The sequence below is a fragment of the Pyxicephalus adspersus genome, chromosome 11, assembly GCF_032062135.1.
Source record: "Pyxicephalus adspersus chromosome 11, UCB_Pads_2.0, whole genome shotgun sequence".
Taxonomy (NCBI): Eukaryota; Metazoa; Chordata; class Amphibia; order Anura; family Pyxicephalidae; genus Pyxicephalus; species Pyxicephalus adspersus.
The window spans coordinates 4,906,503-4,924,368 of NC_092868.1; the positions used below are offsets into that span (position 1 = coordinate 4,906,503).

General features: G+C 39.0%; 1 protein-coding gene across 3 annotated transcripts in view; it reads left to right on the forward strand.

Moving 5' to 3' along the window:
* The window catches only part of LOC140341033 (dual specificity tyrosine-phosphorylation-regulated kinase 1B-like), a 49,720-nt gene that overhangs the window by 24,853 nt on the left and 7,001 nt on the right, over positions 1 to 17,866 (forward strand). For all 3 annotated transcript variants that reach the window (XM_072426534.1, XM_072426533.1, XM_072426535.1), the window contains exons 2-6: positions 13,628 to 13,773; positions 14,544 to 14,663; positions 15,356 to 15,544; positions 15,902 to 16,049; positions 16,468 to 16,754. In XM_072426534.1, coding sequence (XP_072282635.1) covers positions 13,708 to 13,773; positions 14,544 to 14,663; positions 15,356 to 15,544; positions 15,902 to 16,049; positions 16,468 to 16,754 — 810 coding nt within the window. In that variant the 5' untranslated portion in view covers positions 13,628 to 13,707. The remainder of the gene's footprint in view (positions 1 to 13,627; positions 13,774 to 14,543; positions 14,664 to 15,355; positions 15,545 to 15,901; positions 16,050 to 16,467; positions 16,755 to 17,866) is intronic.

Below are 17,866 nucleotides of genomic sequence, written 5' to 3' on the forward strand. Positions count from 1 at the left end.
ATGTAAAGAATTTGTTTTTTTGCTATCCAGATTGAAAGCTTTCAAATAGTCCTTTTCATGCACTGAAGCTAAAGCTTAAAAGTAACTACAAATTTAGCAAATATTGAATCTTATTTTTCACCCAAAATGATTGATTTTTGCTGTAATCACAAAGCTCTGATATTGTTATATTTGGTCACCTGTCTGATCCTTGCAGTCTTCTTGAATTGCTACATGTATAAGTTGGCAGTCGCTATTTGTTTACTTCCTGATATTTGTCATTTCTTAAAGATTGTGTTGCATTGTTTTCATGTATTGCACTTTATTTTTGTAGTTCTGTGGCCCGTCACAGACTATGACCCTCAATATTTTGCTAGCTTTAAAAAGACAAGCTACTTTTAAAATTGCTATAAAAAAGCAATGTAATAGTAACTCACTTTGCCAGTATGTTTTGGTTCAGATCTGTGCGATTCCTCGGAGATGAAGGTTAGGGACTGTAAAGCCTGAGGGCTGCCATGTGAGGTTTTGGTGATGAGCTGACTGCAGTGTTTGTAATTGTAAAGTTCCAGCCAGTAAAAGTTTTATCCTTATGTTACTCAGACTATAAAAAGATAACATTTTTTGGAACTGGTTCATAGCTTGGAATGGAAGGGGAAGAATGTTGCAATTTCATGTGGTCACGTGACCGCTTTGTGTTAAGTTGCGGAAGTGAGGGTGGATGGTTGCATGATAGGGCCTACTGATTTATTTTCACTGGTTACCATTTTTGTGTTTTAGTCTGCTGATTTGCTGGGTTGTCCATTATGGTTTGCCTGAATGTTGGGTCATTTTGGTTCTGTCAGCGTTCACATTTGATTTTGGGCATTGCCTGTGGAGTCAAGTTGGATGTCTGTGAATATTATGGAATGGTATCTTGCATATATGAGTTCTGTAGCAGAGAAAGGTTTCATTGGAATAATTTTTTTAGCTTTGATTATCATGATCAAGATGTTAGGGTGAACATATTTGCAAAAGTTATTCACTGCAAGCAACCTGACTTTTGGCCTGGAAGGCTAAATACGTTTTAAATAGTAAGATGATTCTGCATGTGGGTTGTGCTCCACATGTAGAAGAGTGGATCTTGTTAAAAATGATGATCTGTACAATCTGGAATTTGTACTTGGTCTCCATTGATGTTAGTCACCAGTCTTGTAGCACTTTAGCAAAGGTTGTGCAGTGCACTTGTCTCAATAGCTTCCCAATTCTGTGATTAACCACCTTATTTTTGTTAACTCTTAAAAGGAAAATCAAAGAGAAGTTGCCTTAAATTGACAAACTGTTGTTGCGTTACACTTTGGGGTTATGATTTCTTGGACCATCATTGTTTATTTAAAATACAACTAGCTAAGCATCTGTGTTGCAAGAACTATTGGTAAAGTTATTGGTCTGCCCCCTGCCTAAAATGTCCGGACCCCCGCAGCCTAGTGCACCTTATGTCCATGGTAGCAGTTGTAAACAATAGTGATATTGGTGCTCTTGATGGCAGGGCAGTGGCTGTTCATGGGTACCAGGATCTCTATTTCTTTACTACTTTTCTATCTTATCTGGTTATCCAGAAATGACATCCCTATTCTCTATCCCCAACTGCCTGCATGCTTTGGGGAGCCGCAAGGCCAGATCTGCTTATCCAGGCAAACCTGAACTTTTTAGTAAGGTTATTTTTTATCAATATGGTTGTTACATCGTATTATGAAGAAAGTCAAAAACTAAAACTACCAGAGACATTTGGCAGGTGAGGTGACATCAGTGGGTTGTTTTGCTGGATCCAGGAAAATTGGAGGATCCCAAATCCAGCAACAACAGGCTCCCTTTCAATAGCTAAATTGGCATCCTGAGCTTTCTGTATACCCCAAAGTGATTTTAAAGACAGGAAGCATCCAGAACATAGGAGTTAGGTATTTTATTCATTTTCCTGATTACAGTAATGGTGCACATGTCACATTAATGGACTGTGAAGTTCAGCTTTAACAAACTTTACCAAAATCTTTTCAGCAGTTGTATAAAAAAAAAGCAGTTGTATAAAAAAAAAGTTTGGGGTTATGACCTTATGCTTGAACTCTTTATGAGTGGGTGGCAGAGGGACGTGAAATGTGATAAAATGACCAGGCTACATGATACATTCACTGGATTAAAATACCACTGGCATGAGTCCCTTGAGGGGGAACGAGAAGGTTAGTGTGTTAAACGTTCACGATGCAGATGATGCGAGCTGTTTGATCTGGTCCAAGCGCAGTCTTTTTTTTTTTTTTTCATTCTTTGTTAGCAATTTTCATAGATTATAAAATACTGTGAGTTCTTTTGAGAGATTTTGCAGGTCTTGACATAAATGCACCCTGCAGACCAAGTGCCAACTTGCAGCACTCTATTGCACATGAGAAATGGGCTTATTTTCATTTTATTGCAGTAAAATCCTTTGGTTGCTGTGCTGCAGTGTGTTGCAGTGCACATGCATTTTGGGGTTGGCACCAATTTACACCAGTAAACATATATTTACCAGAATGAAATGTTTAAAGTAATAGGAATGATGATGAACTACAACTGGGATACAAACGACTGTGTTGTAGTAAAAACACAACAAACTAACACTTCCACGTATCCATGCGCCTAATGTTGCTGGGAAGGCCTGGTGCAAACTGTTCCTCACGCAGTGCATTTTTAATGGATGAGTTTATGGAAGAATGTGAACATTTTTAGTCTGAAAGCAATATAATTGCATAGTCCTAAAGAAAGCTTTATGCTGTCTATGATTGATATTCAATTTGTGTCAAAGGGTTAGAGGTCATCTCTAAGCTGACTGTTGCTGTCCAGACAGTTGCCAGGTCCCCATGCTTTTGGATGGGCAGAAACTGTCCAATTTCGGCTGACCCCTGGTCCCCAGACATAAGCTTTGTCGGACTGAGTGAGAAATAGGAGCACACAATGTTTTATTACTAATACTGCAGCCAGTTATCTAATTATTGATGATTGATTGCGGGCTGCTAAAAAGGCCTATTCAGAGGGCTCCTCCCTGCACTTTATGGGATAAGTTCTCATTTGGCTTGGAAAGGGGAAAAGTACACAAATCTTGGTACTAGGTAGTGGTCTATGGGTCTGTGTGGCATGGCTGGGCAGGAATCCTAAAAACTATTGGATTGCACAGCTTCACATTAAGCTGCAGTGCCTGGGGATGCGTGTATGTTGCAGTATTCACTATAGGGGGGTCCATTTATTCCTCACTAGTGAATGTATCCAATGCAGGAACTGACGTATCTTACAACAGTTTTGGAAATTCGTACTGGGTAGACCAGAGACTGGGCGTATCAAGTGTAAAGTAAGTGCCAGTAGAAGATGTTGGTAATAACCACCTCTCTAGCTGCTTGTGTTGTGGAGTTTTTTGTTTCTAAAAGTTTCAGCAAAGTCTCTGAAGTCTTGCTTGCAATCAATTTCTAACAGCTGCTGGCTGGAAAGCTGCCAAGATCTGCTTACCCATAAAAAGAGCTTGGATTTCAATACCTTTCTTCACAATGCCCACTGATAGAGAGGTGAATGAGTGCTTTTTAATACATAGTAGTAAGAATATGAATATAATGTAGTGTGAGGGATCTGGGCACCGTTACCTTTCAGTCCTAATATGGTTCCTTTAGTGACAAACTGACAAGTTTAAGCAGTTTTGTAAATGTTTACCATTTTTTTATGGTGTACTTTTGTACTGTTTTAGCCAAGGCTTGCACATTTGCTTACAGTTCTGGTTTAGTTCAGTTATTTCAACAAGGCCCACCCGCAATCTGGGAAGTTTTACAGGGCCAAAGAGCAACTGTTGTGATGCCAAACAAGTAATTCTTACAGTTAAGAGGAGAACCCATCACAATGACAAAGGTCCCCCCCCCCCCCCCCCAAGTTAGGCTTTAATTAATTTGCCATAGGGAGTTGATTTGGTACAAATTACCCACAAGTGTTATGAGGGTGTTGCATACAGTATGTTTTTTATTGTTTGGTATTGTATGCTGATAAAGTTCTGTGAAAAAGGCAATTTGCCAAGCTACGCCCGTTAACCATTTCTCCCGTGTGTAGAAGACAGTTGTGTCCTTGGATTGTGACTTTTATAGTTTGTGTGTTTTCATTAAGCAAGGGACGGTCAAATTCCAGATACGTAGCCAGTTGACACCTCGGTCAAAGGCTGCGTATTTTCTATCCTCATTTGCACCCATGTTTTCCATGTTTAATAGTGCTTACTCTTCCTCTGAAATATACTTTTAGGAAAATCCTAAACCAGTACAACTAGTTTTGAATGGGTTCATAGTCACAAACCACTTGGCTTTATTCGGAGAACGCTTTTCTTTCTTTTAGTGGGTGGGTTATGTTTTAACTTGTTGAATGTTTCAAAGAGTTGGACTAGGAAGTGTCGCTGCTTGTATCGCTTACCCACTGCCGGTTTTATTTTCAGCTGTTCATAGCAGTAAGCCTCCTGTATAGTTCAGACCTTAAATGAACCCAGTGTATCACCAGGCAATTAAGGACCACTTGGCATGGATTCTGTAATCAGTCACCGAGAAGAACTGCATGACTTTAGGGGCCTGGCTATAAATGCAACTATTTTAGACCTGACCACATCGCTCTTAGCACAGCAACGGGGTTTAAGATTTTCTTTTTTTTTTTTTATTGGATAGTGAACATAGTTCTTTAGTATCTTTTTCAATGTTTGTGTCGGTAGTGGTTAGTTTCCGATTTATTTTGTATTTGAACTGAGCAGGTCCAGTCTTGACGACCACATTAGCCATTTGTTAGAATTTTACTGCGCTCACAGTGTTGTAAAGTGAACATTTATACTCCAGGTAATTATTTAAGTTTAACATAACAATACTTGAGAAACTTGGTGGCTTTAAAGTGGACCTCAAGTGATATGCTGCATTCATATTTTTCTTATTTTACACATAACACTCTTCTCAGATGACCATGCTCAATGCTCCACTGTATCTGTTAGGAGAGACATAATTGTCATTCTGGATGAACTTAAAACACATCATCTTCCTTTATTTAACTTACATTCCTTTTATTTAAATTACATTTTGGCTGTTGCCATGAAAAGTACACAAAAACAAAGGATTGTATGTGCTTTTTCCTGCGCTTACAGAAAATGTATTAAATGTCTTGCAGGATCAACAGATGTTCTGTTCTTGGCTTGAAAAAAAACAAAAAACAAATGCAGCCACCACATCCTAAGGCAGCAATGGGGGTGTATGTGTGTGTGTGTGTGTGTGTGTATATGTATATATATATATATATATATATATATATATATATATATCCCCTATTTACTTTTTTAGTAAGTAATGCTACAGAAAGTGGTCAGGGACTGTGCTTATTTCATAGTAGATTGCAGAGACTTCTGATACTATTGGAGTGGTTAGAGATAGTGTCATGCAACAGCAGCAACAACCGGTGTTCTTAGCAGTCTCATGTAACATGTCTCCAGTTTTAAATTTTCTATACCCCTTTAAAAGTGTTTTTTCCTAGAGACTGATAGGTGCACCTGGTGTCTGTTTTAAAAGGAAATAGAGTACGTCTGTGTTGGCACCACATTGGATACTCCTCTTTGGGGAAAAAAAAAATATATTGAAGATGAGTGGAGAGTTCAGAAAAACTGTGAAAAAGTATACCAAGCTGTGTAAGTAGCAGAATTTGGTCATATGAACATTTTCCTACAATGACAGTTATTTTAGGAAAGATAAATGCAGACTGCTAGCTAATGAGACTGCGGAAGGGCTGCACAGCACCCAAAGGCTGGCGCCTGGGCATTTGGAACTTGAATGGTATCTCCATAGGATTCATTTGAGGACTCCAGAGTCTCTCTAACCCCTTTGAAATCTCAAAAGGCCTTGTGTTGACACTTTGGAGGTACTCAATGGCCACTATGCTGGCTGATAGAACTTGCATGTGTGGATATTCTGTTACCAAAGAATGGCAGCACTGGAAGAATTAGCATGGTATACTTGGTGGAAATTAGAATTTTCTGTGTGCAGTTCTTTTGAGTTCATCTTTTTTAGTTGGCTGTCTAACTTGATGTTACTATGGCTCGCTTCATTCTTGGAGATAATGTCTTTTTTTGCTTTAATTTTGGAGTGTGTTTAAACGGATTTGAACATCTACCAAGTTTTTTTCCCCTCCACATTGGGGAGATTATGCATGTTGTGAATGTTTCGGTGGCCAAAGTTGCCAAGAAAGTATGTGAGCAAATCCCAAATTTTAGAGTTGTCCTTAGAACAAGAGGTAAGGGGAAATCTTACCATAGGGACAATGGTCTTACAGGACGTCCCTCCAATTTCCTTCAACAGTGAGGATGAATCTGGGGCACAGCAACTGATTTTTCCCCTGTGGTACACAGATTGTAAAAAGTAACCTGGCAAGAGTCTATAAATCCTTCCCTACACTGTACAAAATGTTTTAAAAATTGGCTATACATAACCTTTAAGCTGCGTACACACTTGCAATTTTTGTCGTTGGAAAGGATCTTTCACGATCCTTTCCAACGACAAGGGGCTGCAAGATGCATGAACGGTGCTGTACATACAGCACCGTTCATGCTCTATGGAGAGGGGAGGGGGAGAGCGACGGAGCGGCACCCTGCTGCGCGCTCTCCCCTTCACTTTCATTACAATCGGCTGTCGTCCATCGTCCGTGGATCCGGCAGGTCGGTCGTCCGGACGATGGACGACACCAACTGTACACACGGCAGATTTTCGCCCGATAATTGGCGCGTGTACGTAGCTTTAGACTTCTGAAAAGGCATGCAGGTGTGCTCAATGTCTTGAATCAAGCCATGGTCAGATTGGACACTGACCTCAAACAATATTTGGACACTTTAGTTTATCTGAGGTTTCTTGATTTGGTAATTCTGCTTTGTTTTTAAAATGTTATCTTGTGACTGACAGAAATCACAATGGAGCTATACAAGCAGTGCTTTACTATTTGATCAATACTGTATATCAACACACAAAGGAAAGTATCTGTTAGTAAGTTTTTAGTGAGAATGAATTGTATGGATGCTTGCTGTGTTAACATCACATTGCTCTAGCTTCTAGGTATCAGTTAGATTATTCTGTTTTTTCACTTTTTGACCATTGAACTAGAACATTTATGGGTGCTGGTAGGATTTGGATGGGCTTCCTTGTTGTAACTGCCCTGACTGTTAGAACAAGGACTATCCTGCTAGATTGAGCCATGTGTTTACCATTGTAGGTGTGTGGCAGCCCATGTATTATGACCCCAGGCCATTGGCACCCACCCTAAGACAGCTGGGTGGTTACCGAAAAGTGTTAGGTGGTATGCCCAGCTAAAAGGGGTCGGCAGGAACAATGCCCTACTATTCTTCATGTGCTGTTTTTTTTTTTTAGGCCTTGAATACCTTTAGCTACATAGGTGTTTTCAGTACATTTCAAGCAGCCGATTTTGAAGACTTGGACAAGACTATTCATGCTTTTGTTGTGCTTCTGAGGCTCTCTTGATGCTTAAAGCGCATAAAACAGTGCAGTTCTGCTGTAATTTGCATGGCACCACAATGCAATTATGTTAGTGCATCTTAATGCACAGATCTAAATTATATGCGGCATGGTGCATTTGCTTATGCAATGAAGTGCCTTGGCAGGTTTTTTGTGATGAGTGGGGGCTGCCTTAACACAAACCAGAAATAGCCTGCATGGACCCTAAAGCACCAATAGGAATGTTTCACAAAGGGCAAAATTATCAAAAAGTATGCCGCACTTCTCTGCATTACATGTGCACTTCCAAATTTTACACCAGTACAAATATGTTCCAAAAATCCATTTGGTTTCTACACCTTATTGTTGGCTTACAATGCACAACAATTTTGTGGTAGTCCTGCCCAGTTTTCTTTTGTAAAACTACTAAAATTGACCTGCTATCTTATTCTCTACAACATTGAAATAAATCATTCTGTGGTTTCTAAATAACTAAGTGGGCAATCTAGATCCCATGAGAGAACACAGGAAGTGTGCACAGGACAAGTCTGAATTATTGACCTAATACAAGTTCAGTGTTGTGGTTTGCATTCATCCCGGGAACTCTTTTACTTTGCAACAACCAACGAGATCTACATTCTAGTCCTCCACCTGTCAATTTTTTTTATCACACTTGTGAATGTTATTGGAGGCTAAACACTGATAGACAGGTGGAGATTTTTAGCTCCTTGTACTAAAAATAGCACTTTGGTGGTTTATGTTTTATGTCATTGTGTCAATGATCAAGCAAAATCGCCGGCAGTCAGTTCATCAGGGTGTAGAGTGGCTTGATGTACGACAAAGAAGTTCCTAAAACTATCTTGTTAGAATAAGGTGTTGACTATTGAAAGCTGCGAATGCATCATTGTCTGACCTGTGAGGTTTGTACTCCCAGCATTGAGGTTATACAAAGCACACCTTATGGTCGGTGCAAAAGCCTGTAAATGCAAAGTCACATCATGGCTGATCTCCCCGGGAATGATGGGAGAAAGATTAGAAATCCAGCATGTGTGTCTGACTTGTAACTGGGTCAGAGCAAATAATCATTTTTATCAAACCTGTTGGCAATAACTATTTAGATATTGGCTTTCAGTTCTGTAAATCTTTTTGTCCAAACATGCATGGGCATACCGGTATATTCCTAATTTTGACAATACCGTATTGAAAAGGTCCAGATTTGTGTTGTACGTAGGGCTTTTATATGTTCACATGATTTGAATCGAGAAACCATCAAGTGTTTGATCATTTTCTTCTAACTTGTGCATTCAATTCCTTAACTTTAGAATGGGGTGTGTATTTTTAGTTCACGTGCTATAAATATACTTGGAAGCTCAGCCTAGATCCCGTGTGCTCCGTCCTTGGTTGCCTTCTTTGGCATAAAAGTGTTGGTTGTGCACTCTGAAATATCTGATCCAAAATGCACTGCTCTTGGGAGAATTCTGGGTAATTGTAACTTTAAATCTGTAATCCTGGAAGTGGTGTTGGGGTGACTTCATAATTTTATGTTTAGCAAGTTTATTCTTGCACCCTGTATATTGATTCAGTATATATTTTTCACTTGGGAATGGCAGGGGTAATGTGACTTGTCTTAGACTGTAAGAAAAAAATAACTATTCTTTATCTTCTGTAAATAACACCTAAGTTTAGACTTTGGCAGCAAATTTAAACACTCATCGGTGCTAAACCCGGAAAAAAATTTTGAGCCGGGTGGGAAGAAATTGCAGGTGGGTGGCAGCCCCGGAATTGTGACACAGTTCATCAGTAACCACCCAAAAACAGCCAGGTGGTTACTGAAAAGTGCTGGGTGGTGCGCCCTGCTAAAAGGGTCCAGGGAGAACACTGCTCATGTAACCAATGTAAGACCAAACTATTCAAATCTCATGATTCAAGTAGCCACAGTCCATAAGCATTGCATTGTGACTCCGTTATAAAAAAAAATCCAAATATCTTGCTGCGCTGACTTCCTACCTCAACTTGAACGTTTCATATAGGAAATATGAGAAAATATATAAGAAAATAACTTGTTTTCCTTTTAATATACTGAAGCTGGAAGGTGTTGGTGTGAAAAGAAATCCTTTTTGAAAATGCAAACGACAGTACAAGTCTGTCAGGTTCTTCCCCCACTTCATCCAAAAAGCTTTAATAAGCAATTGGTTTTGTATATTTGACGAATGTTTTGATTTAGTACATGCATGAAAATAACGAAACTGAAAGCATATCTGTAATATTGCCCCATGTCGACTACAGAATATATTCTTCTTTACTTCAAAATAAATAGGTTGTAAGCTCTGATACAATAGATTGTAACTAGTTGTCACACCCAAACAGAAAGGAAACCTGTTGTTGTGTTATTGGAAACATGCAAAACACGGTCAGCCAGGATGTCATAAAAAGAGCTCACGTGTAATATTTTATCCAATCCTAATGTATGTGTGATATTTATGACTGATGAATGTTGTTTTTCCAGTCAGCTGAATAATACTTTAGTATTGTTCCTAATTAAATCCTTTTATGAAATATGCACCAACTTTATGATGTTGGGTGCTTACGTCAGTGTATCTGTTATTTGTATATTATACAATGCCACGAGAGGCTATCAAAGTACGCAGCATGGCTAATGTAGTGTTAGATTAGTATACCCAACTTTTAGTTACCTATGTGTATGTCAGGCGTGCCCAACAGGTGGATCGCAACATACCGGTACATCGCAAAGGCAACGCGAGTAGATCGAGGAGCCCTGATTTAAAAAAAATAAATAAACTCTACCACGCCCAGGAGTTAATAAAGTCCAAGTTTTAATTGTTGGTAGATCATTTCGTCATTTTAAAAGTAGCTCGCAAGCCAAAAAACTGTGGGCACCCCTGGTGTATGTATTCAGGTTAGGAGGCCAGATTGTCTCAGCAATTTAGTTTTGCAGAAATCTCTCAATTGCTATTTGTTGATTCCTTCACGCATAGCTTTTTATACGGTCAGTTTTAGGGAAAGCTCACGGGCCAGGTTTTTTCTCTTATAAAGTCAAGTAATATATATATAATAGCCCATAATGTATACCTCCCCAACCCTGGCTCTGAAGGAACAGCAAATAGATGTCTGCCAATTACTTGAAATGTTTGTATTTTTTGAATCTTCGTTTTTTTTCTTTTTTCTTCTCTCAATTAAGGTTAAACATGAAAGTCCTTATAGCCTAATATATATAGGCAAATCTGGCAGCTGATTGCAGCTAAACCATTATTATACTGTGAGTCATGCAGAGTGTTTTTCAGATTTCTCTGTCCACATGTCTGTCCCAGCTGAGAATGCGGTAGAACAGATGTATAAACTGTTTTGGGTGTTGCAGAATTCTTATTTCATGTCTTTATAGTTGTACCAGGGTTTTGTTGCCTTCCTCTGGATAAACTATGTCTTTAGGGTTTCTTTTTTTTTATCTGGGATATGTTTATTTCCCTAATGGTTGAATTTAATGGACTAACTAATCAACCTAACTATGTAACACCATTTTTTCTAAATAAATCTCAACAGCAACTCAGCAGTCATATAACAGGGAGACTAATCGGACCACTTGATAAAAATATACTGTACAAAATGTTTTCCATTAGTTTCCTGAGATAGTGAAACCCATTATTACCCCCCTGGTGTTTGATATTTCACTATATCCCTATTTAATGTACAGCGCTGCATAATATGTTGGCGCTATATAAATCCTGTTTATTAATAATAATAATAATAATAATAATAATATTCTGTCCCTGATTTTGTGCAAGTCACACATTACAGGGACGCTATAGTTAAAGTCCACATCAGGGCCTGAGAGGTAATTGGAAAGTTACCAATCTCTGTTTTACCTTTAAGCTTTGCTAAGTATTAAGAAGGAAATACAAATGTGGTTTATCAAAATTCACAGTTTAGGATTTTTTTTTTTTAAAATGTTGATTTACTGATCTCTTGGACTGGCCAATCAGGAAAGACATTTCTGTACGGATTCGTCTCACGCTGCAGCTATTTTATGTCAGCGTTTATGCTGAGACAAAGCGTTGTGTTAGTATGCACAGATCACAGGATGTAAACATTTTAACATGCAGCTCAGTATCCAGGAGCTTTTGCTGCTGCAGATTTCGTGCTGTCTCCTACAGGGAGGAGTTCTCTGGTTTCCATGCCAACGGAGAACCGGCTGCTGGCAGCTGTGTGTAGTCAGCTGTGTGCATGGTGGTATTATGGGTACTGCTGCTGCTGAGACAGCACAGCTGACTTTTTTTATTTATTTTTAGACTAACCCTGCCCATAGATACTAGTCCTTCATTGGATACCTGTAAAGCTAGTCAACCAATTAGAGGAGGAAAATTAGAACTACTTTCGGACCAGAAACCAGCATGTCTGTAGGTCCCTAGTGGAAAGGCATACATTCCTATTAGCTGAGTGTGTTATGTAAGGCAGGGAAGTTTGCATCACTGGATATTGCTTGTTTTTTGCATTGCAAAAAAAACATCAGGACAAATAAAACAGAAAAGAGCCGCGCACATCTGTCTCAATCCAGAGATATTGCCCCGATGTTCTGCGTTATCGTACAACAAATTATTTTTCTGTGTGTATTCTGTAGTTATCCTGGGAGACTTGATAGTATTTTTTTTTGTGTGTGCTTTATGTTTTTATTCTTTTTTTCTGCTTGGTTCTGTTGCTTGGTAACCAGTAGATGCATTGTCTAGCAGGTTGCCTACAATCGGTCTGGGGTTTCTGTACATTCATCTGCATTGACGCTGCATACAAGTGTGCGCATACACCCCAGGTATTTCTCATATGAGTGGTAGTATATAGTTTTGCATTCGTTATGGTAGTTTGATGGATTATAAAATTTTTTTTATATCTCTAAAGATTGAGCTACATTCACATCCAATTGGGCACATTTGAGTATATATTTTTAAAAGTTCATGTTAAGGGTATGATTGTTTCATTATCCATATAAAAGTTGGGAATGGTTTTGTCGTCCATATGGTCACGTGACCATATTTCAGAATTATTTTGTAGGTATTTTCAGTATACTCTACTTTTAGAAGTTGTCACATGATCATACACAGTTTCCTTAAAACATCAGCAAAGAAGCAAAGTTCTGCATCCGAGGAAAACACCCACGTGGGCTTGTTGACAGAAATTTAAACCCTAATTCAGTATTGGTTTGGACATGGAAACTAAATCTTGTGTTTTATGACTTTGTAAAGTGAGGACAGAAGCCTTTTAAAGTTACTAAAGCTCCAAAAAAGGCCACTTGTGTAGCTTGGTATTGTCGTGCCTCTGTTTTTCCTGTAGTAATGATTTTGCTATGGATTGGCATAGGAACCCGAGCTTGTTCATTGTGTGACTTGGGCATAAGGAGCTGTCCTGAATTCTGGACCATGCCTTTGAGAATTTTGGTGAAATTCCACCCAGTACCTCGGCCATAACCACACCAGTGTTGAACCCAGACATTTTTTTTTGACCTGGGTGGGAAGAAACTGTAGGAAGGTGACAGTCTCTGTATTATGACCCAACTCTTCAGAACCACCCAAAAACAGCCGGGCGGTTACTCAAAAGTGCCAGGAGGTGCGCCCAGCTAAAAGGGGCCGGTGAGAACACGGCACTCCATTTAGTGGATAATCCATCTAATTTAGTGGAAAATGTTAAAAAAAAAAATGTTGTACCTGTGTGACTGCTCCTAGGTTGGTGAATTAGCAAAAAAAGTATTGTTGTTACTGACCCTGATGGAAGTTGATTCAGGGGAAATATAAAAGCATTGTGATCTACGTTACTGACAGGCAACTAGCATTTTCAGAAGTAGGGCCACACTGAATATTGATTGTTCGGGTTCTGATCTCTCTGAAACCAGCCTCATACCTCTTCTTAGTTTGCGAGTTTTTCATGGGACAGTGCCTAAAAGTTAGCTGGAAAATGTTTACAGTTGCTAAGTAATCTATTTATAGGCTGCTGGTGAAATCATTTTCATAATCTTCAACACTATTCTCACACATTCCTCTCCATATAGGTATTCAGTTGTTTATATAGATATATTCACCTGCCATTTTTCCACTTGATGTAACCAGAATTTCTTGATTGGGTCACTGATAGTAATGTTCATTTTGCTTTTTCAGGTGGCAGCAGTACAGGATGCAAGTCCTCCTCCTCTGTGTGTCTGGCTGCCCCTTTTGCCTTTGTCCCCACTGAGGCAAGCATGTCGAGCCAGCACAGCCACGCTCCTTTCTCCGGCCTCCAATCATCAATGGCTGATCATCAGCAGGTAACTATCACTTACATGCCTGAACCACAAAAACTGAATGTCCATTCCACGCAAATTGTTTTGTAGTATCAGTGTTCTCTCTACGGCACTAAAAGCTGAAACATTTGCAGGTTTGTGCATCTACAGCCTACCTTTGGTAGAAATATTCTTTAGTTTACAAGCAAGTCGGGCACAATTCTGATCTATGCGTTACTCAGCATTATCAGACGCAAGCTCAGCTGATCTGTGATTTGTGTTCGCATACAGCTACAGAAGTAAAGAGGCTTCAAATGCTTGGGAATAGTTTTGGCGTACAGGCCACAGAATAGCCTTGTGATTAAATATTTATAGCGGCCAACTTCCAATGGCAGATACCACTTTGCAGCATGGTAATGAAGGAAAATCTTTTCCTTAGTCTTTTTGTATTTTGTACGCGTTTGGTAGAACTTGACCATTTTTAATAGTGCTGCACACCGGAGGTGTATAGAGTCATTTGACCAGTCATAGAGCATAGCATCGCTAAGAAAGATGACTCCAGTTCACATCTGAGCCACCATTACCACCTTTGACACAGAATTCTAGCTTTTTTCTAACTTTTTTTCTATGTTTGGTTAATCAAACCGTTTCTCCTAAAGTCTAAAAAGGCAACGTGCCAGTTAAGATGGTTCAGCCGAGTTGTGATTTTTTTTTTTTTTTTTTTTAATGCCCTCGTTGCACAGCATTTGGGTGCTGTTTCTTCAGTTGTTATGAAATCTTTGTTTATTTAGCATTCATGGGTATTTCATTCTCAGGTCCTGCCAGACATGACAATTTTACAACGGCGGATTCCATTAACCTTCCGAGATTCAGCAGCTGCACCTCTACGGAAGCTTTCAGTGGACCTGATAAAGACTTACAAGCACATTAATGAGGTAAGACTAGTCACAAAACTAGTAGGCTGCAATACAAGGAGGGGTCGGTGAAGCTGAGTGAGCATTGTGTGTACCCGTCCCCTCTTTAGTTTGTTTTTGGCTCCCATACATAATAATTTCTGTGCCCTGCTGTATCTTCTTTGAACTAATTATCCTGCCCCTAAGATTTTGGCTCTGCAGATTGACCAAACAGACCCATGTTTTCAGAAGTTATGTTTATAGTGGTACTAAGGTAGTCATTTGATTGGTAAATACCAGTTCTGTGCTTCTAGTTTCCAGCATATCGATTGTTCTTTTCTGCCAGCCTTTCGGTCATCTTAGACTCGGTACACATTCTCTATATACATTTCCTGTAACTGTATCACTGCACTCTGTAAGCATACCTATAATTATGAACATTTTTGTCCCGCCCAATAAATGTTTTTTGTTATAAAAGTGAGGTTATTTTTGTGATCCGGTAAACAGAAATGGTGCTAATGGTTTTTTTTGTGGAGGTATAAAACACTAAATTTAGTTGAAATGTGTTGAAGTGACTGAATTAAATGAATCATTAGCACAGGTTTTTTAACTCCTTGATTTAATATGTGCTCTGTATTATTTCCTACTCCTTGCATTTTGATTACCTTACAACTAACAAACCATTTAATGCTCATGAAGTTGACAAAGCTTTACTATTTGGTGGTATTTTTCAGGTTTATTATGCTAAGAAAAAGCGCCGTGCCCAACAAGTGCCACCTGAAGACTCTAGCACGAAGAAAGAAAGGAAAGTGTTCAACGATGGATTTGATGATGATAATTACGATTACATAGTGAAAAATGGGGAAAAGTGGATGGACAGATATGAAATTGATTCACTGATTGGAAAGGGTTCGTTTGGACAGGTACGATATAATAACTCGATCTAAAGTCAATCAGCAGTGAATGACTATGGAATTAGTGGAATGCATAGGCACAAAGTACATTGTTAAGAGCAATTTCCTTCATCTGAATTTGACCACCACATTTAGGTGTGTTTTGCCTGTTAACTTGTATGGGAATGCAAAACCCTTTTGATTTGAAGGTCAGATTAAAAACCAATGATAACATAATATAGTTTCTTTAATAGTATAGACAATGTTGGCATTGTAAAGGCCCCAATATACAGCTCCTGATCTGTTGCTTTATAAACACTGAATGTGGATTAACCATTTTATTATTGTGCTACCACTAACAATCTTGCCCTGTATATAATCTTCAAGGTGGTGAAGGCATATGATCATCATGATCAAGAATGGGTAGCCATCAAAATCATCAAAAACAAGAAAGCATTTTTGAACCAGGCCCAAATAGAGCTGAGACTTCTTGAGCTTATGAACAAGCATGACACAGAAATGAAGTATTATATTGGTAAGTAATGAACGCTACAGAGATACAACTCAACCCGTTGGATACTTTTTTTGAATAATTTCTGAGCTTGACCAATCATGATCCTTTTAAATCTACACTTGATAACTTTGTCAGTCCAAATCATAATTTTGATGATGAAAAATGATTTGATGAAACAGTTGAACTGCTTGGTTAAACCAGTTTACGGTCTTCCCCACCCTCTCTGTAGAGAGACTTAAATGAAACGTTGGTAGTTATTTACCATGTTGTATTGTTTATATTCCTGGTTCTAGCTTAATATACAGAAATAAATTACTTATAGGCTTCTTAATGTCTGTCAGTTTTTCTATTTTTATTGCAATAAAACTTATGTAAAAGCTCAATATGTATATTAAGAGGGCATTCTGTAATTTTCTTTCTCTCTCTCTCTCTCTTCCAGTGCATTTAAAGCGGCACTTTATGTTTCGGAACCATCTTTGTCTGGTGTTTGAATTGCTGTCCTACAATTTGTACGACCTATTAAGAAACACAAACTTTCGCGGCGTTTCCCTGAACCTGACCCGCAAGTTTGCTCAGCAGCTGTGCACGGCTCTATTGTTCTTGGCCACTCCCGAGCTCAGTATAATTCATTGTGACCTAAAACCGGAAAACATTCTCCTGTGTAACCCAAAGCGCAGTGCCATCAAGATTGTGGACTTTGGCAGCTCCTGTCAACTTGGGCAAAGGGTACGTTCTGTCCAGGATCTGCAGTTTGCCGGATGAGTCTGGCGATAAAATGTGAAATCTATGCCACTCCTTTTTGTAGATATTTCATAAGGCACTGGCATGTATGTTTGGTGCTGGTTAGTGCCGCATGGCCCAGTGTAATCTATGGATGGATGCATCGGTGCAGCTCATCAGTCTACTACCCCCAGCTTGGAGTTTTTGTTCCTCCATTTGCATCATTGAGGAAACCAGTGCTTCAAATTGTAAACTGGTTGTTGGTTAGGGAAGCTTACTAAATCATCCACAAACTTTGGGAATCCGCAGAGCACAAAGCACACACCTGTTGACTTGGTGTTAGTACATCTACCTCCAAAAAGTCATTCAGCAATATAATTTAGCACTTTTCAGGCTCTGTTTTCCTAATTTCCCATCAAAATTTAGGTTCTTACGGTGTCTATGGATCCCTGCTGTAGCCACTTTTGCTTGCTACAACCAGACCTTTCAACTCTATACTGACACACACCATCTGCAATGGAACATGTAGTCCCAAATGAGGCAGTAAAGTGTCTTTTCTGTAAACAAAAATCACTTCATACTGCTTTAAAGGTAACATGTGTACAGATAGCTTTCTCTGAAAGCAGTCAGATAATATATAGACAGATTTTTGTCGGCATTAGGATCAGCACATAGGAATGAATTAGATGGGGTTTTCTTTGAGATGCATCCCCAGATTAGTTATTGTGGTGATCCCTGGTGGAACTAGTTATTAAAGAAATTCTTTGCCTCCTCAATCAGCTCTCTATCGGTCTTATATATCAGGACAATAGATTTGAATAAATGTAATATTTGATCCTATTTTGCAGCCAATTTTAGCCTAGTCCAAAAAACAAACCCATGTAGCCACCAAATCCAACCCTTTCCCCGGGCACCTTTGTTGCAGGGATACTTCTCTGTAGTATTGTAGAAAACCCTTAGAGCTGGTTGTCATAGCTTGTAAGCAAATATATATCTTACAAGGCAGTATAGTGGAGTGAGCTTTTTTTTCCCCCCAATGCTACATAACTTGTTAGCAGTGTTTTTGTTTTTTTGGAAAGATATTTCTTGCTTAGCTTTGACCTGCATGCAAGTGAGAA